Source organism: Bufo gargarizans, chromosome 4, assembly GCF_014858855.1.
Source record: "Bufo gargarizans isolate SCDJY-AF-19 chromosome 4, ASM1485885v1, whole genome shotgun sequence".
Lineage (NCBI taxonomy): Eukaryota > Metazoa > Chordata > Amphibia > Anura > Bufonidae > Bufo > Bufo gargarizans.
This window is the reverse complement of record NC_058083.1, coordinates 94,076,001-94,096,674: the sequence shown is the minus strand read 5'-3', so window position 1 is coordinate 94,096,674 and position 20,674 is coordinate 94,076,001. Positions and strand designations below refer to the sequence as shown.

At 43.1% G+C, this 20,674-nt stretch overlaps 1 protein-coding gene across 1 annotated transcript in view; it reads left to right on the top strand.

Moving 5' to 3' along the window:
• The first annotated feature begins 6,170 nt into the window (after positions 1 to 6,170).
• The window catches only part of LOC122935241 (kyphoscoliosis peptidase-like), a 46,824-nt gene continuing 32,320 nt past the window's right edge, over positions 6,171 to 20,674 (top strand). Inside the window, exons 1-5 of the mRNA XM_044291003.1 lie at positions 6,171 to 6,222; positions 10,801 to 10,854; positions 11,463 to 11,522; positions 12,723 to 12,797; positions 19,190 to 19,270. Of these exons, the coding sequence (XP_044146938.1) occupies positions 6,189 to 6,222; positions 10,801 to 10,854; positions 11,463 to 11,522; positions 12,723 to 12,797; positions 19,190 to 19,270 (304 nt within the window). The 5' untranslated portion in view covers positions 6,171 to 6,188. The remainder of the gene's footprint in view (positions 6,223 to 10,800; positions 10,855 to 11,462; positions 11,523 to 12,722; positions 12,798 to 19,189; positions 19,271 to 20,674) is intronic.

The following is a 20,674-nucleotide window of genomic DNA, read 5'->3' as shown; positions in this document are numbered from 1 at the left end:
AATTTTCTAAAAGCCTCCGAGTCCACCAATTTATATGGCAGTAGTTGGCGGGCTAGAAGTTCCGACAAGCCAGCAATCATCTGTTGGGCAAGAGGATTATCCAGCGTCATCATTTTTTTATGCTCGAACATTTGGGCCATGGAAGCTGGTCTTGTGCCAGATGAACGTGACGACAGCACGGTGAAAGGTGGAGTGGAGGACAAATGGGAGGAGAGAGGAGAAGAGGCAAGACGTGCATCGGCTTTGTGGGTTCTGACGGAGTTGCTCGTACTGGGCTCGGTGATGGGACACCAGGTGCCTTCTTAAGGTAGTCGTCCCTAGGTTAGTGTTGGGCTTACCGCGACTTATGCATTGGCAGCACAGGCTGCAGATGGCAACATGAAATATCTTGGCAAAAGACAACTTTTCCAATTTTTTTATACAAAGTTGGCATTTGACCAAGATATTTTTCTCACCCAGCATGGGTATATGTAAAATGACACCCCAAAACACATTCCCCAACTTCTCCTGAGTACGGCGATACCAGATGTGTGACACTTTTTTGCAGCCTAGATGCGCAAAGGTGCCCAAATTCCTTTTAGGAGGGCATTTTTAGACATTTGATTTGGATCCCAGACTTCTTCTCACACTTTCGGGCCCCTAAAAAGCCAGGGCAGTATAAATACTGACCCCACTTTGGAAAGAAGACACCCCAAGGTATTCAATGAGGGGCCTGGCGAGTTCATAGAATTTTTTTTTTTTGCATAAGTTAGCGGAAATTGATTTTTCTTTAGTTTTTTTCTCACAAAGTCTCACTTTCCGCTAACTTAGGACAAAAATTTCAATCTTTCATGGACTTAATATGCCCCACACGGAATACCTTGGGGTGTCTTCTTTCCGAAATGGGGTCTCATGTGGGGTATTTATACTGCCCTGGCTTTTTAGGGGCCCTAAAGCGTGAGAAGAAGTCTGGAATATAAATGTCTAAAAATGTTTACCATTTGGATTCCATGAGGGGTATGGTGAGTTCATGTGAGATTTTATTTTTTGACACAAGTTAGTGGAATATGAGACTTAGTAAAAAACAAACAAAAAAAATATATATTTCCGCTAACTTGGGCCAAAAAAATGTCTGAATGGAGCCTTACAGGGGGGGGGGGGTGATCAATGACAGGGGGGGTGATCACCCATATAGACTCCCTGATCACCCCCCCTGTCATTGATCACCCCCCTGGTAAGGCTCCATTCAGACGTCCGAATGGAGCCTTACAGGGGGGTGATCAGGGAGTGTATATGGGTGATCACCCCCCTGTCATTGATCACCCCCCTGTAAGGCTCCCTTCAGAAGTCCGTATGATTTTTACGGGTCCGTGGATACATGGATCGGATCCGCAAAACACATGCGGACGTCTGAATGGAGCCTTACAGGGGGGTGATCAATGACAGGGGGTGATCAGGGAGTGTATATGGGTGATCACCCGCCTGTCATTGATCACCCCCCTGTAAGGCTCCATTCAGACGTCCGCATGTGTTTTGCGGATCTGATCCATGTATCCATGGATCCGTAAAAATCATACGGATGTCTGAATGGAGCCTTACAGGGGGGTGATCAATGACAGGGGGTGATCAGGGAATCTATATGGGTGATCACCCGCCTGTCATTGATCACCCCCCTGTAAGGCTCCATTCAGACGTCCGTATGTGTTTTGCGGATCCGATCCATGTATCCGTGGATCCGTAAAAATCATACGGACGTCTGAACGGAGCCTGACAGGGGGGTGATCAATGACAGGGGGGTGATCAATCACAGGGGGGTTATGAGGGAGTTTATATGGGGTGATCATGGGTGATCAGGGGTTTATAAAGGGTTAATAAGTGACAGGGGGGGGGGTGTAGTGTAGTGTGGTGTTTGGTGCGACTTTACTGAGCTACCTGTGTCCTCTGGTGGTCGATCCAAACAAAAGGGACCACCAGAGGACCAGGTAGCAGGTATATTAGACGCTGTTATCAAAACAGCGTCTAATATACCTGTTAGGGGTTAAAAAAAATCACATCTCCAGCCTGCCAGCGAGCGATCGCCGCTGGCAGGCTGGAGATCCACTCGCTTACCTTCTGTTCCTGTGAGCGCGCGCGCCTGCGTGCGTTCACAGGAAATCTCGGGTATCGCGAGATGACGTGCCGATGCGTCCAGGAGGAGTAAATCAACCACCTCCCGGACGCATCGGTGCGTTAGGCGGTCGGGAGGTGGTTAAAGTTATCGCACGCACCTTATCCATCTTCCCACTCAGGCTCTGGGCTAGTGCACCTGCCCGACCCCTACCATTCCTGCGGAACAGCCTGCCTCTTCCTCTGCCTGTCATTTACTAAATAATCCTCTGCTATATTTGTGGAAGAAGGTATACAGTGGGATGCGAAAGTTTGGGCAACCTTGTTAATCGTCATGATTTTCCTGTATAAATCGTTGGTTGTTACGATAAAAAATGTCAGTTAAATATATCATATAGGAGACACACACAGTGATATTTGAGAAGTGAAATGAAGTTTATTGGATTTACAGAAAGTGTGCTATAATTGTTTAAACAAAATTAGGCAGGTGCATAAATTTGGGCACTGTTGTCATTTTATTGATTCCAAAACTTTTAGAACTAATTATTGGAACTCAAATTGGCTTGGCAAGCTCAGTGACCCCTGACCTACATACACAGGTGAATCCAATTATGAGAAAGAGTAAGTTTGTAAGTTTCCCTCCTCTTTTAATTTTCTCTGAAGAGTAGCAACATGGGGGTCTCAAAACAACTCTCAAATGACCTGAAGACAAAGATTGTTCACCATCATGGTTTAGGGGAAGGATACAGAAAGCTGTCTCAGAGATTTCAGCTGTCTGTTTCCACAGTTAGGAACATATTGAGGAAATGGAAGACCACAGGCTCAGTTCAAGTTAAGGCTCGAAGTGGCAGACCAAGAAAAATCTCGGATAGACAGAAGCGACGAATGGTGAGAACAGTCAGAGTCAACCCACAGACCAGCACCAAAGACCTACAACATCATCCTGCTGCAGATGGAGTCACTGTGCATCGTTCAACCATTCGGCACACTTTACACAAGGAGATGCAGTATGCGAGAGTGATGCAGAGGAAGCCTTTTCTCCACCCACAGCACAAAAAGTGCCACTTGAGGTGGGCTAAAGCACATTTGGATAAGCCAGCTTCATTTTGGAATAAGGTGCTGTGGACTGATGAAACTAAAATTGAGTTTTTTGGCCATAACAAGGGGCGTTATGCATGGAGGAAAAAGAACACAGCATTCTAAGAAAAACACCTGCTACCTAGAGTAAAATATGGTGGTGGTTCCATCATGCTGTGGGGCTGTGTGGCCAGTGCAGGGACTGGGAATCTTGTCAAAGTTGAGGGACGCATGGATTCCACTCAGTATCAGCAGATTCTGGAGACCAATGTCCAGGAATCAGTGATAAAGCTGAAGCTGAACAAGACAACGACCCTAAACACTGCTCAAAATCCACTAAGGCATTTATGCAGAGGAACAAGTACAACGTTCTGGAATGGCCATCTCAGTCCCCAGACCTGAATATATTTGAAAATCTGTGGTGTGACTTAAAGAGAGCTGTCCATGCTTGGAAGCCATCAAACCTGAATGAACTAAAGATGTTTTGTAAAGAGGAATGTTCCAAAATACCTTCAACCAGAATTCAGACTCTCATTGGAACCTACAGGAAGCGTTTAGAGGCTGTAATTTCTGCAAAAGGAGGATCTACTAAATATTGATTTCATTTCCTTTTTGTGGAGCCCAAATGTATGCACCTGCCTAATTTTGTTTAAACAATAATAGCACACTTTCTGTAAATTCACTTCTCAAATATCACTGTGTGTGTCTCCTATATGATATATTTAACTGACATTTTTTATCGTAACAACCAACGATTTTTACAGGAAAATCATGACGATTAACAAGGTTCCCCAAACTTTCGCATCCCACTGTATATAGCAATAGCACCCCTCAATCAGTTTTTTGTGGAAAAAGAAATATGGCACCCCTCAATCAGTATTTGGTGGAAACAGGTATATGGAACCCCTCAATCAGTTTTTTGTGGAAGCAGGTGTATCGCAGCCCTCAATCAGTATTTGGTAGAAGAAGGTATATAGCAATAGCACCTCTCAATCAGTATTTTGTGGAAGAAGGTATATGGCACTCCTCAATCAGTATTTGGTGGAAACAGGTATATAGCACCCCTCAATCAGTATTTGGCAGAAACAGGTATATTGCACCCCTCAATCAGGATTTTGTGGAAGATGGTATTTCGCAGCCCTCAAGCAGTTTTTTCGGGGGCAACAGGTATATCACACCCATTGCAATTAGTTACTCCAATAGTGTTTGTCCCTCTGTAAAGCTGCAGTATCGCAGCAGAACAACACACAACTGCTGCATAAAACAAATACACTATAATATACTTTCTATGTTAGAAAGTATATTATAAGTAAATAACACCCCTCTATATCACACCTATCTATAGCACACCTATACCAGTCCTTAAAAGGACTTTTGTGGCCCTATTAGCTAGCGTTTGGTGTCCCTAACTGTCCCTGCTCCAAAATGCAACCTCTCTCTACATTGGCAAAACACATAATGTAAAATCGCTGCCAGATCAGGTTCTGTTATAGGGTTGGGGGGTGTCCATGTGCTGAAACGTCTCAATTGGCTGTCCTGTCCCACCTGATGGATGTGTCATGGGTCAAAGTTCGGCGCTATGCAAAAAAAAAGGCGCGTGCGAATATCGCCATTCGGTAAATGGCGAACGAGCAAAGTTTGCTACGAAACGACCGCCGGGCGAACCGCAAGGCTATCTCTAATGAATACAAGGGGACTGCCAAGATAACTCACTTAGGTTTAGCCCAAACTCAAATCTGTTGGTTAACACAATCGTTCCACACCCATCGCCATAAGGGAAACATTTCTCAGCCCTTGCTTTCCCAAACACTGGCATAGAAAAACTGAAAAGTATGGTGCATGCCATACTTGTGTGAAATTTTGCAACATTTTGGGGGTTTAAAGCCCCACTCACTACTTTTTCAAAAAGACGAGCAGGGAATAGGGGTTAAGGGGGCATAGCCAGCCCAGGACATTTATTATAATTTACTCCTGGAATATGGTGCCGTTTATACCTGGAAATATGCACCAAAATTATAAGGAAATGTGTGCCTCTCAATAATCTAAGGCAGGGGATAGATTAAGACTGGCTTTTACATCTATTTGTATAGTTATCTGGACGGAGAGGTTGTGTTTTTGTGTTGTTATGATCACTCGCTACTATGTAAGGCGGTGTAGTAAATGAAAGAATGTACTTAACCAAAGGTCATATGAGCACACCCAAACTCACATTCAAAAAAGGGATGGTGTTGACAGTGTGTCATATACTGCTCATATCTGTGAGGTTTTATACAGATTTGCAGTTTAAAGTTCATGCAGTCAGTATCAGTGAAAACATTACAGAGAAGGAACGTACACTGGCTGAAATGCATCATGGCACTGCACCATCGACTCAATAAGTGGCAAAGGGTATTGCTGGGGATTCTTTGCTTTCCTCTACTCCCATTCTACTTGTGCGTGTACTACCTGTGTAAGTACTATTGCTTGTTATACCGTAGCTAAGTTTCAGTGTCTTGTATAGTTTCAGGGAGCATGATGCCGGACAATCAGGTTAGCCAAGGCAAGTCTAAATTTCTACACCTTCCCTGAAAGACCATAGACAGTCTGCAGGCAGATTTTATGGAAATGGAATTTGCCAGGAAATTGTAGGGAGTTGCATTTTATGATATAATAATTCTTACCCTTTAGAGAAAAGCAGTGAAACTTACACTACGTTATGAAGCTGATATTTAAATGGGGTTTGTAGCAATGAACTTACGTGTCAGTAATGGGATCACGGGAGGTCCATCCATTGGGGCACTCATGGATCCTCAAAAGGAATTCACTTTCACTATCATGGTTGCAAAGAAACCAGCACTTTATCGTGGTGCAAGAACCAGCACTGATCCCAAGAATGTTCCCTGTCATCTTTGGAAAAGAAGGTAAACATGCGTGATCCTTCTACCTTGAACTGGGAGCAGTTTCTAGAACTCCTATTATTTTCATTAGTAAGTGAAGCAACCTCATTTCGAAAGGTAGTTCCATGAATGTATAGTAACCTTCACTGCATGGGTGGCTGTAGAGAAAACGTTCTTGAGATAAGTAGGTTCCCATAAATGTTCTTTTCTGCACATCTATACTGTAATAAGAACTAATTGTATTTCTGGAAAATTATATAAAAATGTGATCAACTTAAAAGCATGTGATCCACTCAACTTCTTAGGATATGACCACGTTCTAGCTCCTAATGCAGCTTTGGAAGCTCTAATTAGAAGTCAATCCAAAAAAAGAGGAGAAGTGGTATCTGTCCTTTATAATGTATCACCTTTTTTGATCCACTCCTGATTTCAGCTTCCAAAATTGCAACAGGAAACCTGACCGTGTGGTCGTACGCTTTTGTGATTGTTTTAATGAAGCTGAAGAATCATTTCGATCTGTCTGTTGATCTGAACCTTGCAGTATAAAAGCTGGAATAGGATACAGTCTGGCTTATCCTTTCATATTGATGACTCCATAAAACTCTGTGCGTCTCGTGATTGTAGCCGTCATGCCAATAATTTGTTATTCTACTCATAAAAGTAGTTATATTATATACCTCATGAGTGTTTTGGTTATTTACAACTAGAGTCAAAGTGTATGGGTGTCTGACCCAGGCAGTTCTACTAACCTCCAGATAATGCACCTCCGTCTAGATGGAAGTGGTGCACTGACTCCAATGTCAATAAAGCAATACAAACACTAGAGATGTGAACACTTTGACCTGTAGAAGTACTTAATCATAATAAAAGGAGCAGAATGTGTATCAGTTTATAGACAGTTGGTAGCCCTGTAGTGGTTTGGGATAAATAACTCACATGATAAGCCAAAATCAGGAGCAGAGAACACATAAAAGGCAAACACGACTTCTCCTCTTCTTTTTATTTATTCCTGGTATTTGCCTCCAAATTTGCAGGAAAAAGCCTGACCTTGTAGCTGTACCCTAAAGGCCCCTTTACACCGGCCGAGAATCAGCCAGATAATCGCTAACAAGCATTTGTAGAAACAGTGTCAGACTGTGGTACCTAGGGCCCACCAGTAACATTTATTTTGGGGGCCCACTGTACGGATACATTCAAATGTAATAAATAATCTAAGAAGTTTTTTATATGACCGTAGGCTGGTTGAGGTGCCGTAAATATTGTTATGTGCCACTTGTGCAGGGGATGGGAAACTAGGGGTCCACTTTGACCAGGGGCCCACCGGGGGATTCTCCTGTACCCCTGTGGTCCAGTCCGAGCCTGTGTAGGAACACTCATTAGCGATTATCTGCCACTGATTAGCAGCTTGTTCATCGAATAATATGATAGTTTGTGCGGACACCTAAATTATCGGCTGCAGATCGTGGTGTCTAGACACTCTCTGAGGCCGGCAAACAATGATTCAGTATGGGGATGAGCAATGGCAGAAGTGATCACTTCTCCCCATACTGTGGAGGAGATCACTGCATTTAATAGCAGCGCTCTCCTTCACTGATGAACAGGCGATTGTCAGGAAAGAACGCTTCCTTCCCGACAATCATCTGCTCAATTGATCAGTGTAAAGGGGCTTTAACAGCAAGTTTATATGATTATTTTATTGAGGAGAGGTAGATGAGCATCTGGCGCCTTTGGCAGAGGATTATCTCCTAGGGGGACAAGGGATTAGGTCTGTAATACACCTGCTAATGAGCATTACGATTGTCGGGAAGGAAGCGCTCCTTCCTGACAATTGCCTGATCGTCAGTGAAGGAGATTGCTGCTATTACATGCAGCAATCTCCTCCACAGTATAGGGAAGAGCGATCACTAATCCCCATACAGAATCATTGCTTGCCGGCAACAGACCATGATTAGACGGCATGATCTTCTGTCGGCAAATGATGATCTTTTAGCCTATAAAAATGTGATTGAGTATCACATTGGGTTATCGGCGGCACTATTACACAAGCAGATCATCTCCTATGAACGCCCATTAGCGATGATCTGCAGGTTTAATACAGTCCTTAGTCACATGCCCACCACCCCCATATACATAAGGTTGTTAATCAGTTGTGTATGCACAGCTCTTGATTTTTCATGATGTGGGGTCTACAGTACCTTGTGGTGGCTTACTCATGTGTATACCTACACTTGAACATGGTAGGCTTAGGTTAGGCCCAGGAGAGGCAGTCCTGTTAGTGTTAGGGACCCATCTGCAGAAGCCACCTTGATACTGGTAGATGGGCCCGACACACGTTTGATCAAAAATGTGCACAAAGAGATTCCATTTTTTATGTATAGTAAGCAGTGATGGCCAGTTCGCAGTGTTCGCCAACGAACACATGCGGGCTGCCATCTTGACTCACAAGTCCGGCGATGCACAGGTAAGCCCTTACCTGTGCCTGCGCCGTGAGCAGGCAGTTCCAAGAACAGCCCAATGAAAGCCCCCGGCGGCTGTTCTCAGAACGGCATGCTCCCGGTGAGCGCATTTGTTTCAGAAAACGGCTCGCGGCGCAGGCACAGGTAAGGGCTTACCTGTGCATCGCCGGACTTGCGAGTCAAGATGGCAGCCCGCATTTGTTCGTTGGCGAACACTGTGAACTGGCCATCACTGATAGTAGGTATAGTACCACTTTAATCCAGTATAATCCTTAATCCCTAGTTCTATTGTTTGCAGGTGTAATGGTGTGCTGCCATACGTTTTCATTTGCTATACCTACAATTTAGTCAGGTTTATATATCTTTGATTTTAAGGTACCTTCCTGTCCACCAGATACAGTAGTTTTTTTTTACCACAGTTTTGTTATTGAAATCCTTTCATATAATTTACATTGTTACTAGCGTCACCAGGGAGGTGGATTTGTTGTATGTTTTTATCATCCTTTATGTATGCATTCATTCAGACACTATTTTAGATTTTATTACAAAATTGATGTATTAAAAAAGATTGATGTTTTATTCATACGTATTGTATAGTAATTATTATTGCTATTTCTGTTTTAAAGGGTTAATTTTGGATTGCGAAACAAAATTTATGTAACAACAGATAATTCAGTGAAACCAGTGATTTTACTAAGATTTAAACAAATGGAAAGATACATGCACTATAAAAGCAAGCATGCAGAAAGAAGAATATCACTTAGCTTCGTCTCGTCACTGGGTCAGTTCTGTGGTGCGCCCCACCCAGGATCAGTCTTCAAACCATAGACAATAGCAAGCCAACAAGACGTCTGCACTAACTTTTATAACTTTGCCCTTCCAAATTATGGTGCAAATCCAGTTTTAACCAGTTACTTCCGATCCTCCTTAAAACAACCAGCATTGTGCAGAATTCAAAATCCCTAATCTAAAGAATGTTTATGGTTCCATCTAGTACTAGGAGAAGAGACTGGGGGCTTATCAAACTCTATGGGCCAGATTTATCATTAGCTCAGGTCAGAATAATGTAGTGAAAAAGTCGCCAAAAAAATGCGCAAACGCTAAAACTGCGCACAAATTTGCAACTTTTTTCTGCTCTGCACTATGCTCGCCAGTTTTCTGAAAGTGGCGTGTTTTCTTATGTAAATTAATCTCTAGACAGATTTACTATTGGGACTAATTAAAAAGTCGCAAAAAAGTCGCAAAAAAATGCGCAATTTCACTCCAGTGAGAACCATGCTTATCTTATGAGACTTCATAATAGAACATGCAACTTTTTCGTAAAAATGTGCGACTTTTTCGTAAAGATGTGTGACTTTTGTAAAGCTGCTTACTGACGGATAAACTGCTACCGTCAAACCACATTTATTACAGTCTTAAAGGGCCGATCATAAATCTGACTTGGCTAAAACTGACTTTAGCCATATGTGAAAGTGGAGTGAGCTGTCAGAGTCATGATAAATCTGGCCCTATGTCCCTTAGGCCTCTTGCACACGAATGTAAGGGCTTTGTGCCCGTGCTGCGTACAGTAAATTGCTGTCCCCAATGCACGGGCACTGACCATGGGGCAGCCGCATGCGGATCGCGGCCCTATTCACTTTAATTGGGTCCACGATCCGCATCTGACGGTCCGCACTACTTTTATGCGTTGCGGAGGCACGTAATCCGCAGTGCTTCCGTGGGCTTCCGATCCATGCCCCCGTTCCGCAGCTCCCGGATTGCGGACCCATTGAAGTGAATGGGCCCGTGATCCGTGATGCGGAGTGCACACGGCCGATGCCCGTGTATTGAGGACTTCTTGTATGCGGCCCTCAATACGGCCACGCCGGGCAACGGCCACGTGCATGAGCCCTTAACAGGTCTTCTTTGTTAAGGCTGGGGGGCAGGGATTAGCTATGTTTCTGCTAAACTATTAACCCTTCCAGGTAAAGGGAAGAGCCATTCTTAAAGCGAAGGTCTAAAATAACCCTTTTATACACAATTTCTATCCAGCGTAGCTGCTAATCTGGAATAGTTTATACTATGGAGCACCTTATGTTTTATATGTTTTACCTCTGAGTTCTGGGCACAACGTTTGCTACTATTCATTAGTGACATTTACCTTGAACACAAGTGATTCATATACCCAGAGGATTCTGACCAAGAGACAATAGATTGTCTACTGATCTTCTAAAAAATCTTCCATTCAATAGCGATGGTGAATATCTGTCACCATTCTGCCTGCTACTCTCTATTTATATATATATATGCATGTCATTTATATTCAGGTCTTAGAGAAGATAAAAATGAATCGGAGTCCGAGGGAAAACGAAGAGATTTGGGTAAGATATTTGGAAAGAAATTTCGCCATAATTATATCATGAGATTGCATTCATCAATTAAAGGGAACACGTCACACTGATATCTGTGGACACCCTGGAATATAGAAAAACGAGCTGAGTAGACTGATATATGAATTTGTTGGCAAAGATTCAGTATAAGGCCTCTTCCACACGACCGTGTGTCCCCCGTGGCCGTATTGCGGTCCGCAGTGTGGGCAGCACACTAACTTGCATCTTAGTCATTTATTTCATGCTTCTTCATAAGCTTAGGAGTCCAGTGCATACACAGAGCTGGCTGTCAATCACTAAGTAGGACCGCCCACTGGACTCCTAAGCATGGAAAGAGCATGGCATTACTGTATATGACTGAAATTTAAGTTATACTGAATATTTTCCCGTAAAACTATATGTCAATCTTCTCAGGTCCTCCTGCTCTGTAACATGCTGCCCATAGCACTGCGATCTTTCAATTACATTGTTGAACATAGATGTTTTACAAATTCTGGTTCTTCTCATATTCATAACTTCACAGTTTTATAATTTTGGGTCAAGCCTCAGAATAACAGGAAATATTAATAGTGTATTCTATTGTAATATCTCTCATACAGCTGATTCAGATATCACCTCAGAGGATGCAAGAACGAGGTTGTCACCCAATAATAACAATGGTAAGAAAGAAAAATATTCACCTGTGGGTAGACGATGATGTAGTTTGATTAACATGAAATAAAGTAAATGAAAGATGGCTCAAGTAGTATAGCTGAACAGTTTTCTGGTGTGCAAAAGTCACCACTTTTATATATTTGAAACTTTGTGATATTTTCTGCCCCTCATGGCACTTTTTAAAGAAAGTGGGTAGGGCTTAGTGGACGCCGTGTGGACTCATCTTGACACTTTTAACATAATTTACAACAGAAAAATGGATGGAAATTATAATTGAAATCTACACCTGTCCATAGCAGGTCCATGAATTTCAGTTTCTAGCAATAGACAGCACAACAAGAAGTAAATTTAATAAGGGGGTTTTCAAGGAGTTTTTATTTTTTTTAACTGATGACCTATGCTCTGAACCCGGGACCCCTGCCGATCAGCTGTTTGAGAAGGCACCTGCACTAGCAGTAGTGCTACTGTCTTCTCTCAGCTCACCAATCACAGTGCTGTACATTGTATAGTGGCTATGCTTGGTATCATGCTAAGCCCCATTCCCTTCAAGAGGGCTGAGCTGCTACTAGGCCGTCTGATCGATAAACGTGGCATCACGTGGCCTAAGGAAAGCTGGAGAAGGCCGAGGCACTACTACAAGCATCGGTGACTTCTCAAATAGCTGATTAGCAGGAGCCCCACGATCAGATACTGATGACCTATCCAGAAGACGTACAGAGATGGAGCACAGTATGACAAAACTACTTACTATGTATATGTCAGGTCCTTGTTGATGTTCAGTTCCCATGTCATAGACACAAAAGTCTGGATTGTGCCCATTTTTTGCTATGCGTCGCATAGATTTTGGCACCACGTTTTCTTTGTGGCTAGACACAACTTTGTTGATCATTGTCACATGAGAAAGGCTTTAAAACTGTCCAATCAAAACCAAACCAACAGGACATGGTCACCTTTCTGTGATATTATGGTGAGGCACAGGTTAATGATTGCTGCAACGAAAAATTGGCTAATCCGGTTCTCCATCTACAAAACATTCCGATCATTCCACTGGTTTCAAAGGTTGAGGAGGGGCAGTCTGTAAATAGCATTTGTTAAAGAGACATACTGCAATTGGAATTTTAGGTTAGAACAGAGCTGAATTTCATTCTTTACATATGAAAGGGTATTTCATATCCTGTTTGACCTCTGCTTCTCTTATTTTGTAGTCAGCGTGGAGGATGAAACCATTTCCTCCAGTCCAGAAAATGGGAAACTGGAAGTTAGACCAGCCATGGAATTTGGTAAGAAAACCATATACGGGCTCATAATCATCTTAACAGGAGTGTAGGGCAAATAACATTAGAGGGTGCATCTCTTGTCATTAATGATAGGGTCACCAGTGGCCCTGAAAGGAGCTCTAGTGACTCTGATGATCTAAACCATATGGCACACCCCTTAGGCCTCTTTTACATGTCTGTGAATCACATACAGTACATGTGTTGTCCATGGTCTCCAAGGACAGCACATGTTCCCATTGACTTTAATGTGTGTATCCACACATCAATGGTTTTCCACTGACCATGCGTCCATGGTGACACCATGGAAGCATGCACTATTTTGTTCATTATTATGGATCCCTCATGCACATGATAGTCTATGGGACTGTGACAACCACAATGGCATCCGTTTTGGTCTGTGGTTTTCAGAGATCATTGCTAGGAAATGCATTAGTAACCAGTTTCCAGTCTAGCAGGAGTATATGGATGGTACTTGGGAAGGGGGGGGGGGGGGGGGGGGGGATGGACACATGGACCAAACACAGATTCTTCACAGACATCATCATGGATGAAGTACCGACCATCTTGTCACGGATATCTTCATAAACATGTGAAAGATGCCTAAAGAGGACATAAAGAGGTTCTGCACAAAGCACCATCTAATCTAAGGCCTGACCTGCTGATGTGTTTCACGTGTTTAGGTTTCATGCACATAATTACACCATGTGCACAGATTTCTAAGTAGTAAGCAGAGTGCCGGACCGGGAAATTTTTCACCTTTCTGCCCAGGCCATTTTAGCAAACCTGACATGTGTCACTTTATGTGGTAATAACTTTAAAATGCTTTTACTTATCCAGGCCATTCTGAGATTGTTTTCTCATCACATATTGTACTTCATTACAGTGGTAAAATTGAGTCAAAATATTTCATTTGTATTTATAAAAAAAATACAAAATTTACCAAACATTTAGAAAAATTAACAAATTTCAATTTCTCTACTTTTATAATAGATAGTAATAACTCCAACAATAGTTATTACTTTACATTTCCTATAAGTCTACTTCATGTTTGGATCATTTTGTGAATGCCATTTTAGTTTTGGTAGACGTTAGAAGGCTTAGAAGTTTAGAAGCAAATCTTAAATTTTTTTAGAACATTTCCAAAACCCACTTTTAAAGGACCAGTTCAGGTCTGAAGTCACTTTGCGAGGCTTACACAATAGAAACCACCCAAAAGTGACCATTTTAGAAACCACACCCCTCAAGGTATTCAAAACCGATTTTACACGCTTTGTTAACCCTTTACGTGGTCCACAAGAATTAATGGAAAATGGAGATGAAATTTCAGAATTTCACTTTTTTGGCAGATTTTCCATTTTAAAGGGATTCTGTCATGAGATTTTACCTCTATAACCTAAACATATGCCCATGTTCATACTAATAACATGAATCCTAAACTGGCCTTATTAAACCTGCTTGTGGCTCTATTAGCCCAAAAAACAATCACCTGTCAATCACGTACCTAAGGTGCCCAAGGGGACGTCCGTTAATACAGGGTGCCCGGCCGCACCCATCGCTATCTGGTGCCCAGCGCACGCCTTCCCTGTCTTAATCGATGCCCTGCCTGTCTACAGTGCCGCCTTCCTCACCTCAGCGCCGCCTCCGCAATCTTCCCATCCCTCTGCCAGATCCCGTGCGTGAGCACTAGGCTCAGCCTGTTGCTCCCATGCGGACTGCTGGCAGCGGCTTCATTGAGCCATTTTTTGAGGGATGAGGTTATGGTTAGATTGGTACCATTTTGGGGGGCATACGCCTTTTTGATCGCTTGGTGTTGCACTTTTAGTGATGTAGGGTGACAAAACAATGTTTTTTTAGCACAGTTTTTATTTTATTTTTTTGACGGTGTTCACCTGAGCGGTTAGGTCATGTGATTTTTTTTTAGAGCTGGTCGATACGGACGCAGTGATACCTAATATGTCTACTTTTCTTTTTTTCCCTATATTTAACAAAATTTTTTTTACTTTATTCTGGAAAAAGTCCTCTGTGACTTCAACTTTTGGGGGGTCTGATCCCCTTTACAATGCATGACATTACTTCTGTATTGTCATGCATTGGCTGTAAGTGTATTACACACTGTAATACACTTACAGCCCCCTGCCTTTGAGATCCAGGGGGTTAGATCTCACAGGCTAAGGGCTCATGCACATGAACGCTTCTTGCGTTCCGTATACAGGCCGTATTTTGATTTCGTATACGGTCCGTATAAGGAACGATTCATTTCAATGGGTCTGCAATAGATGCGGACAGCACTCTGTGTGCTGTTCGCATCCGTTGCTCCATTCCGTGGCCCAGCAAAAATGATGAGGCATGTCCTATTCTTGTCCATTTTGCGGACAAGAATAGGCATTTCTATAATGGGCCTCCTGTTCCGTTCTGCAAAATTGAGGAAGGCACACAGGCGGCGTTTTTTTGCGGATCTGCAATTTTCGGACCGCAAAAAATGGCACGGTTGTGTGCATGAGCCCTTAGAGGGATGGCAGCCACGATGCCTAAGGAAGGCATCTGGCTGCCTTCCCTGCCATCGGGTCCCCGTCACAGCAGCTTGGGGACCTGACGGCAGCTCCGATTCCACACAGGACATTGCACGTGCCACGGTCAGCGCTGACCGCGGCACATCAAAGGTTAATGCGCCGGCATATGTGTTTTTACCAATGCCGGCGCATCAGTAGGGGTCTGACTATCGGCTACTGCCGAACCCTGCCGCTGATTGGGGGGGCGCAACTCCGGCACCCGTCCGATCAGCGCACTGTACATGTTCAGCGTTGGTCCTTAAGTAACGTCCGGTTGCGTTGTACCTGTATGGTGGAGGTCCTTAAGGGGTTAACATAAGCTAGTTGCACACTAGTGTTAAAATCTTCCTGTTCCGGAGGAACAGCCTGCTGGAGTTCATCGTATCTGACATAGCCGGATACTGGCTTTCCCTGCCAGAGTCCATTGACTATAATGGGATTCAGCGGGGATCTGTCGGGATTCTGCCAGACAATAAAAATGCTGCTTGCAGAAGTTTTCAAGCAGCTGTTTTTGTCCATCTGAATTGCGGCACTAATGTCGTAAACAGATCCCTGCCAGGTTCCAATATAGTCAGTGGGGCCTGGCGATGTTCCGGCCCTTTCCTGCTATGCCGGATATGATGGACCCCAGCAGGCTGTTATTCTTGACTAGAAGCAAAAGTAAGTAAGGGGTTGTCTCGCTTCAGCAAATGGCATATATCATTTAGATAAAGTTAATACAAGGCACTTCCTAATGTATTGTGATTGTCCATATTGCCTCCTTTGCTGGCTTGATTCATTTTTCCATCACATTATACACTGCTTCTATCCAGGGGTTATGGCCACTGCTGCAGTGCAGACATGTGGTGGCTGGGACAGGAGCTTCCTATGCATGCTCCCACGGTCATGGTCACCAGAGAGGCAGGCACTTTTTCCTATTGTGTGGAGGCGCTGCCACCACTGCTGGATTTGATCATGACGTAGTCACAGACTGTAGTAATCGAGTGGTTAACATTTCGGAATGGAGTTACCTCCCATCATGGCTGTAGAACAAAAGGCAGCTTTATAACCAGTGCTGATACAGTAGTTAATGGTTAATGTATAATGTGATCAGGCACCATATAGCACATAACAATCTCTTTCTAACAAAGCCAGAACCAGCCATGTACCACACATGGGTCCAGAGATTCCCCTCATTCATTGCTCCAATTGATCGGCTAGATTTTATTAACTCTGGCAGCTCAGGAGGTGTGCCTTTTCTCAGGGGATGTGTCCTTTCTGCTGCAGCTCTCTCCCTGTAACTGTCACAGCTCAGAGGACATGTCCTTTATACTGCAGCTATCTCCCTGTAACTGTCACAGCATCTAACAGTAGATAAAGTTGATAGCAATTGAAGGATGCAATTGAGCATGTGCGACCATCTTAGCGATGTTACTGAGGTGGACAGAGAAATAAGGAAAATAATAGAACGCAGAAGGCGCTAGACAGGTACATTTTATTGAATAACTCAGTGGCTATGCTAAATTTTTTGCTTCATGCAAGTACAAAAGTATTGGAATGAAGGTGCTGGTTTGACAAATGTAGAGTATTTTCATGGGACAACCTCTTTAATTGTCATCCTTTTCAGAAGCTTTAGTAATAGGGTTGGCCATACACATTAGAAAGAAGCAGGTAGATGTTTGAACTGCAGTTGAACAAATGATTGTCTGCTCAATAATCATTTTGCAGATGCAGCCATACACACTTTAGTCCATATTGGCTGTCTCAGGTTACATGACTCCAAGGGAAGGGTGAGGAAATGGACTATAGATCGCTGAATGGAGCCGTTGTGCAAGTGCAGTACCCCAGAATAGGGTAATACTCTTTAAAGGGGTTGTCCGAGTTATGAAAAATATATATATCACTATAAATCTGAGGGTCAGCAATATATACATAAGCTAAGCAAATTTTAGGCAAAAAAAAAAAATCTATTTCCTCATTTCCCTGGTTCTCTTCTGGCCCTTTGTTTACCTGCAATAACAACAATCTCTGAGATTTTCCTCATCCATATTTGTGACTCCACCCCGCTCTGCAAAGGGAATGAATACAAGTGCTTCCCTGAGTGACATGTCTGACTGCTAGGATACTCAGCAGCATGTTGGATGTAGGACTACAAGTCCTGGCTGTACAACGACTCTGCTGATACATACAGGATCTTCCCCCTACCTTTTCTTGTGCAATGCTCTGCAGAACTTCTCCAGTCTGTCAGCTCTGGGTCTGCAGAATGAGGAGGGAAGATCCTGTGTCTCTTCAATGACTGCAGCTGTTCAGCAAAGCCTCCAGCTCTGAGTGTGTGGTGAAGAAGGGCTTAAAGTTTCCTGAAGAATCCAGGGAGAGGGCAGACAGCAGCAGACAGCCATTCAGGGGGCGTGGCCATCACAGTGAAATCTTGTGTACAGACACAGATCTGCTCTCTCAGGCTTCTGCATGAAACATCATCAGAGCAGGGAGAGAAGCTGACATCACAGGTCATGTGACCCTCAGTAAAATTTGAGAAAGCATCCACTGCAGATAAAGGAAGTGGATTATAAACTCCTTAGATCAGCCCATAGCTTAGTTAGTCGTGTGCTAGTGTAGGAAGTGAGAACAAGCTACATCTCTTCACTCCTTAGAAGACCAGCCTTCATCCCAGAGAATTACTATCTCTGAGAGATCCACAGAGAAAAAAACATCTCTACTTCACATTACTTCAAAGAGAAAAAGGAAAAACTAGAAGGTCCAGAATCTACCTAGCTGGAGTCAGTCAGTAAGGTATCGGCAGCTTATGGCTGATAGCGACTTTACTGTAGTGAAAGAGAAATTGAGAAAACACCTTCCACTCTTGGACACAGTATGGTCCACCATATCTTAATCCTATGCCACTCAACTGGGAATTACAGCCATCACTGCAAGAATAATATTACCTAGACCTGAGATTCTGCAGAGAGAGAGAGAGATAGATGGGTGGACTACAATCCCTGTTAGTTATGGACTTGAAGAGAAGACTCGTTTATTTTCTACAACTGGCCTGGTTACCGACTCCAGCACCATGTGTCAGCCACAGCACCTACATCTCCTTTCTTGTACCCACCACTAAACTCTACAACACCAAGGGCACCCAAACTACCATCAAGCAGGAGCTCCAACATTAGGGTCTGCCTCAAGGCAAGAAAGGGTGCACCCTCCTATCACTGCCCTGACCCTAGAGAGCCTCGGTGTGAGGATTACCACTGTGAATGATTATTGCAGCTAGAAACACTACCACTTCCATCCTCCACTCTGCTCCTCCATGGCTTGTGGCACCGGAATAGAGTGGCAAGGAGGAGTAATGACTATTGTCACTAGGCACCACAAGTTCCAGGGCTAGACAAAAACTGCTAGAATCCTGGAAAAACCCTTTAACATCCCCATACACATTAGATAGAAACAGGTTGATGGTAGAATAGCAATTGAACTCTGGTGTCTGATTGTTATGTAGACGCAGAGATACACATTTTAGTCCATATTGACTATTACAGTTATGCAAACTTGTCGTACAAGTTGAGTGAAATCGGGAGAGGGGCAAAAGATCTTTCTGAAAATGTTCCTTCAAACTAAACTCTTTATTTTTCATGAATGATCTTATTTTATTTTATACGTAAAATCTTATGTCCGATTTCAAACAGATCCAACTTCTGTTCACACTATGAGGGTCTGTCTGAATGATCGTTGTTAAATTCCACCCGAACAATGATCGTTTTGGTTGAAATTGTAAATCTTCATCAACTATAGACTAATGTGTGGGTACCTTTAGAAATTTTAGCAAAAACTCTGCCAGTATATATATCCTTATTGTCTCCTATTTATCAGTATGTCACTCTTTACAAGGAAAGAAAAGCTTTTACAAGGACAAGGAAGAAATCAAGCAAAAGGAAAGTTATCACAGTTCTGGTGAGTAATCAGAAAGTAAATAGCCTGCAGCCTGCACACCCACAGAGATGGAAAAGCAATCTTAAAAAAAAAAATGACTCAATTAAAAAAACACTTCCTTCTTCTTACAGTACTTAAAGGGGTTTTCCAGGATTTTCCTATTGATGGTGTATGTTCAGGATAGGTCATCTGTATGAAATCGGCAGGGGTCCGACCCCAGGCACCCAAGCCGATCAGCTGTTTGAAGAGGTTGTGATGTTCCATGAGCACTTAGGCCTTTTCCTAGGCCATGTGATGTCACGGCCATCAGTCACATGGCCTAGGTGCATTTCAGTCCCATTCAAGTGAATGGGTCTGAGTTGCAATACCAAGCACAGCCACTAACTAAAGGACGGCACTGTGTGCGGTCGGCTGCAAGAGGCAACAGCGCTCCTCAGAGTTTTGAGGCTTCCTCAAACAGCTAATTGGCAGGGGGGCAGGGAGTCGGACCCCCACCGATCTCACATTGATATAGTGCCACTGGGTGTGGCAACTGAAATGAATGGCGGATATTTCATAGACCATTAGGTTGTTATTACACATATGTCTTAAGATGTGGGAACCTTGGTTTCTGCTAATTGCTGGGTTGCACCTTGACTGCACCTTTTTAAAGGGGTAAGTAAGATTGTGGGGCAGCAAATAGTAACAACCATAGTGCAGTTACCGCAACTTAGATGCATGTGTATAATAGCACCATTGGATTACAACCACAATGGGACTATTTTTACCCCTACTAATTGGTTTTAACTATTAAGTGACAGCTGCAGTCCAAAGGAATACTTAAGGTTTTACTGTATGCAATCTTGCTCAAAAGTTTAAATCGATCACTAGTATTACGAAAAGTCACAGTTTTGCCAAAGCTTTAGGATTTATTCAGACAAGTCTTATCTAGTTCCAGCTTTGCTAGAAAGGTATTGTCATGTACTGTATGATGTCAGGTTTTCATGTATTACATTAGTCATGGGATTACCCCTTTAAGACACTGAGAAGTTTAAGGCAGTAACTTAATATATTAGCTACTGTGGCTGTAGTAAGGACTGGAGGTGAAATACACGTATCATAACAATCAATTGGTCACATACAGTATTGTTACTATTGGAATAATACATATCATGAGTAATGTCAATCCAGCAAAAAGTGACTATTTTGACAAGAGTTGCCATGATGCATGAATGATGTAGTCCCTGAGTACTGAATACGTTTAGCTCTGCCACATCTGTACATAGGTCTGACTCGCTTTTTCTCTCTTTGGCTGCAGTGGCTGTTCAGCCTGCCTCTCATCTCCCTGCATGGACTCTTTTAATGAATGTACAGTTTTACATGTAAACGCTATTTATTTGAGCAGATTTATCAAAACTGTCTAAAAGAGACACTGTTTATTGCCTT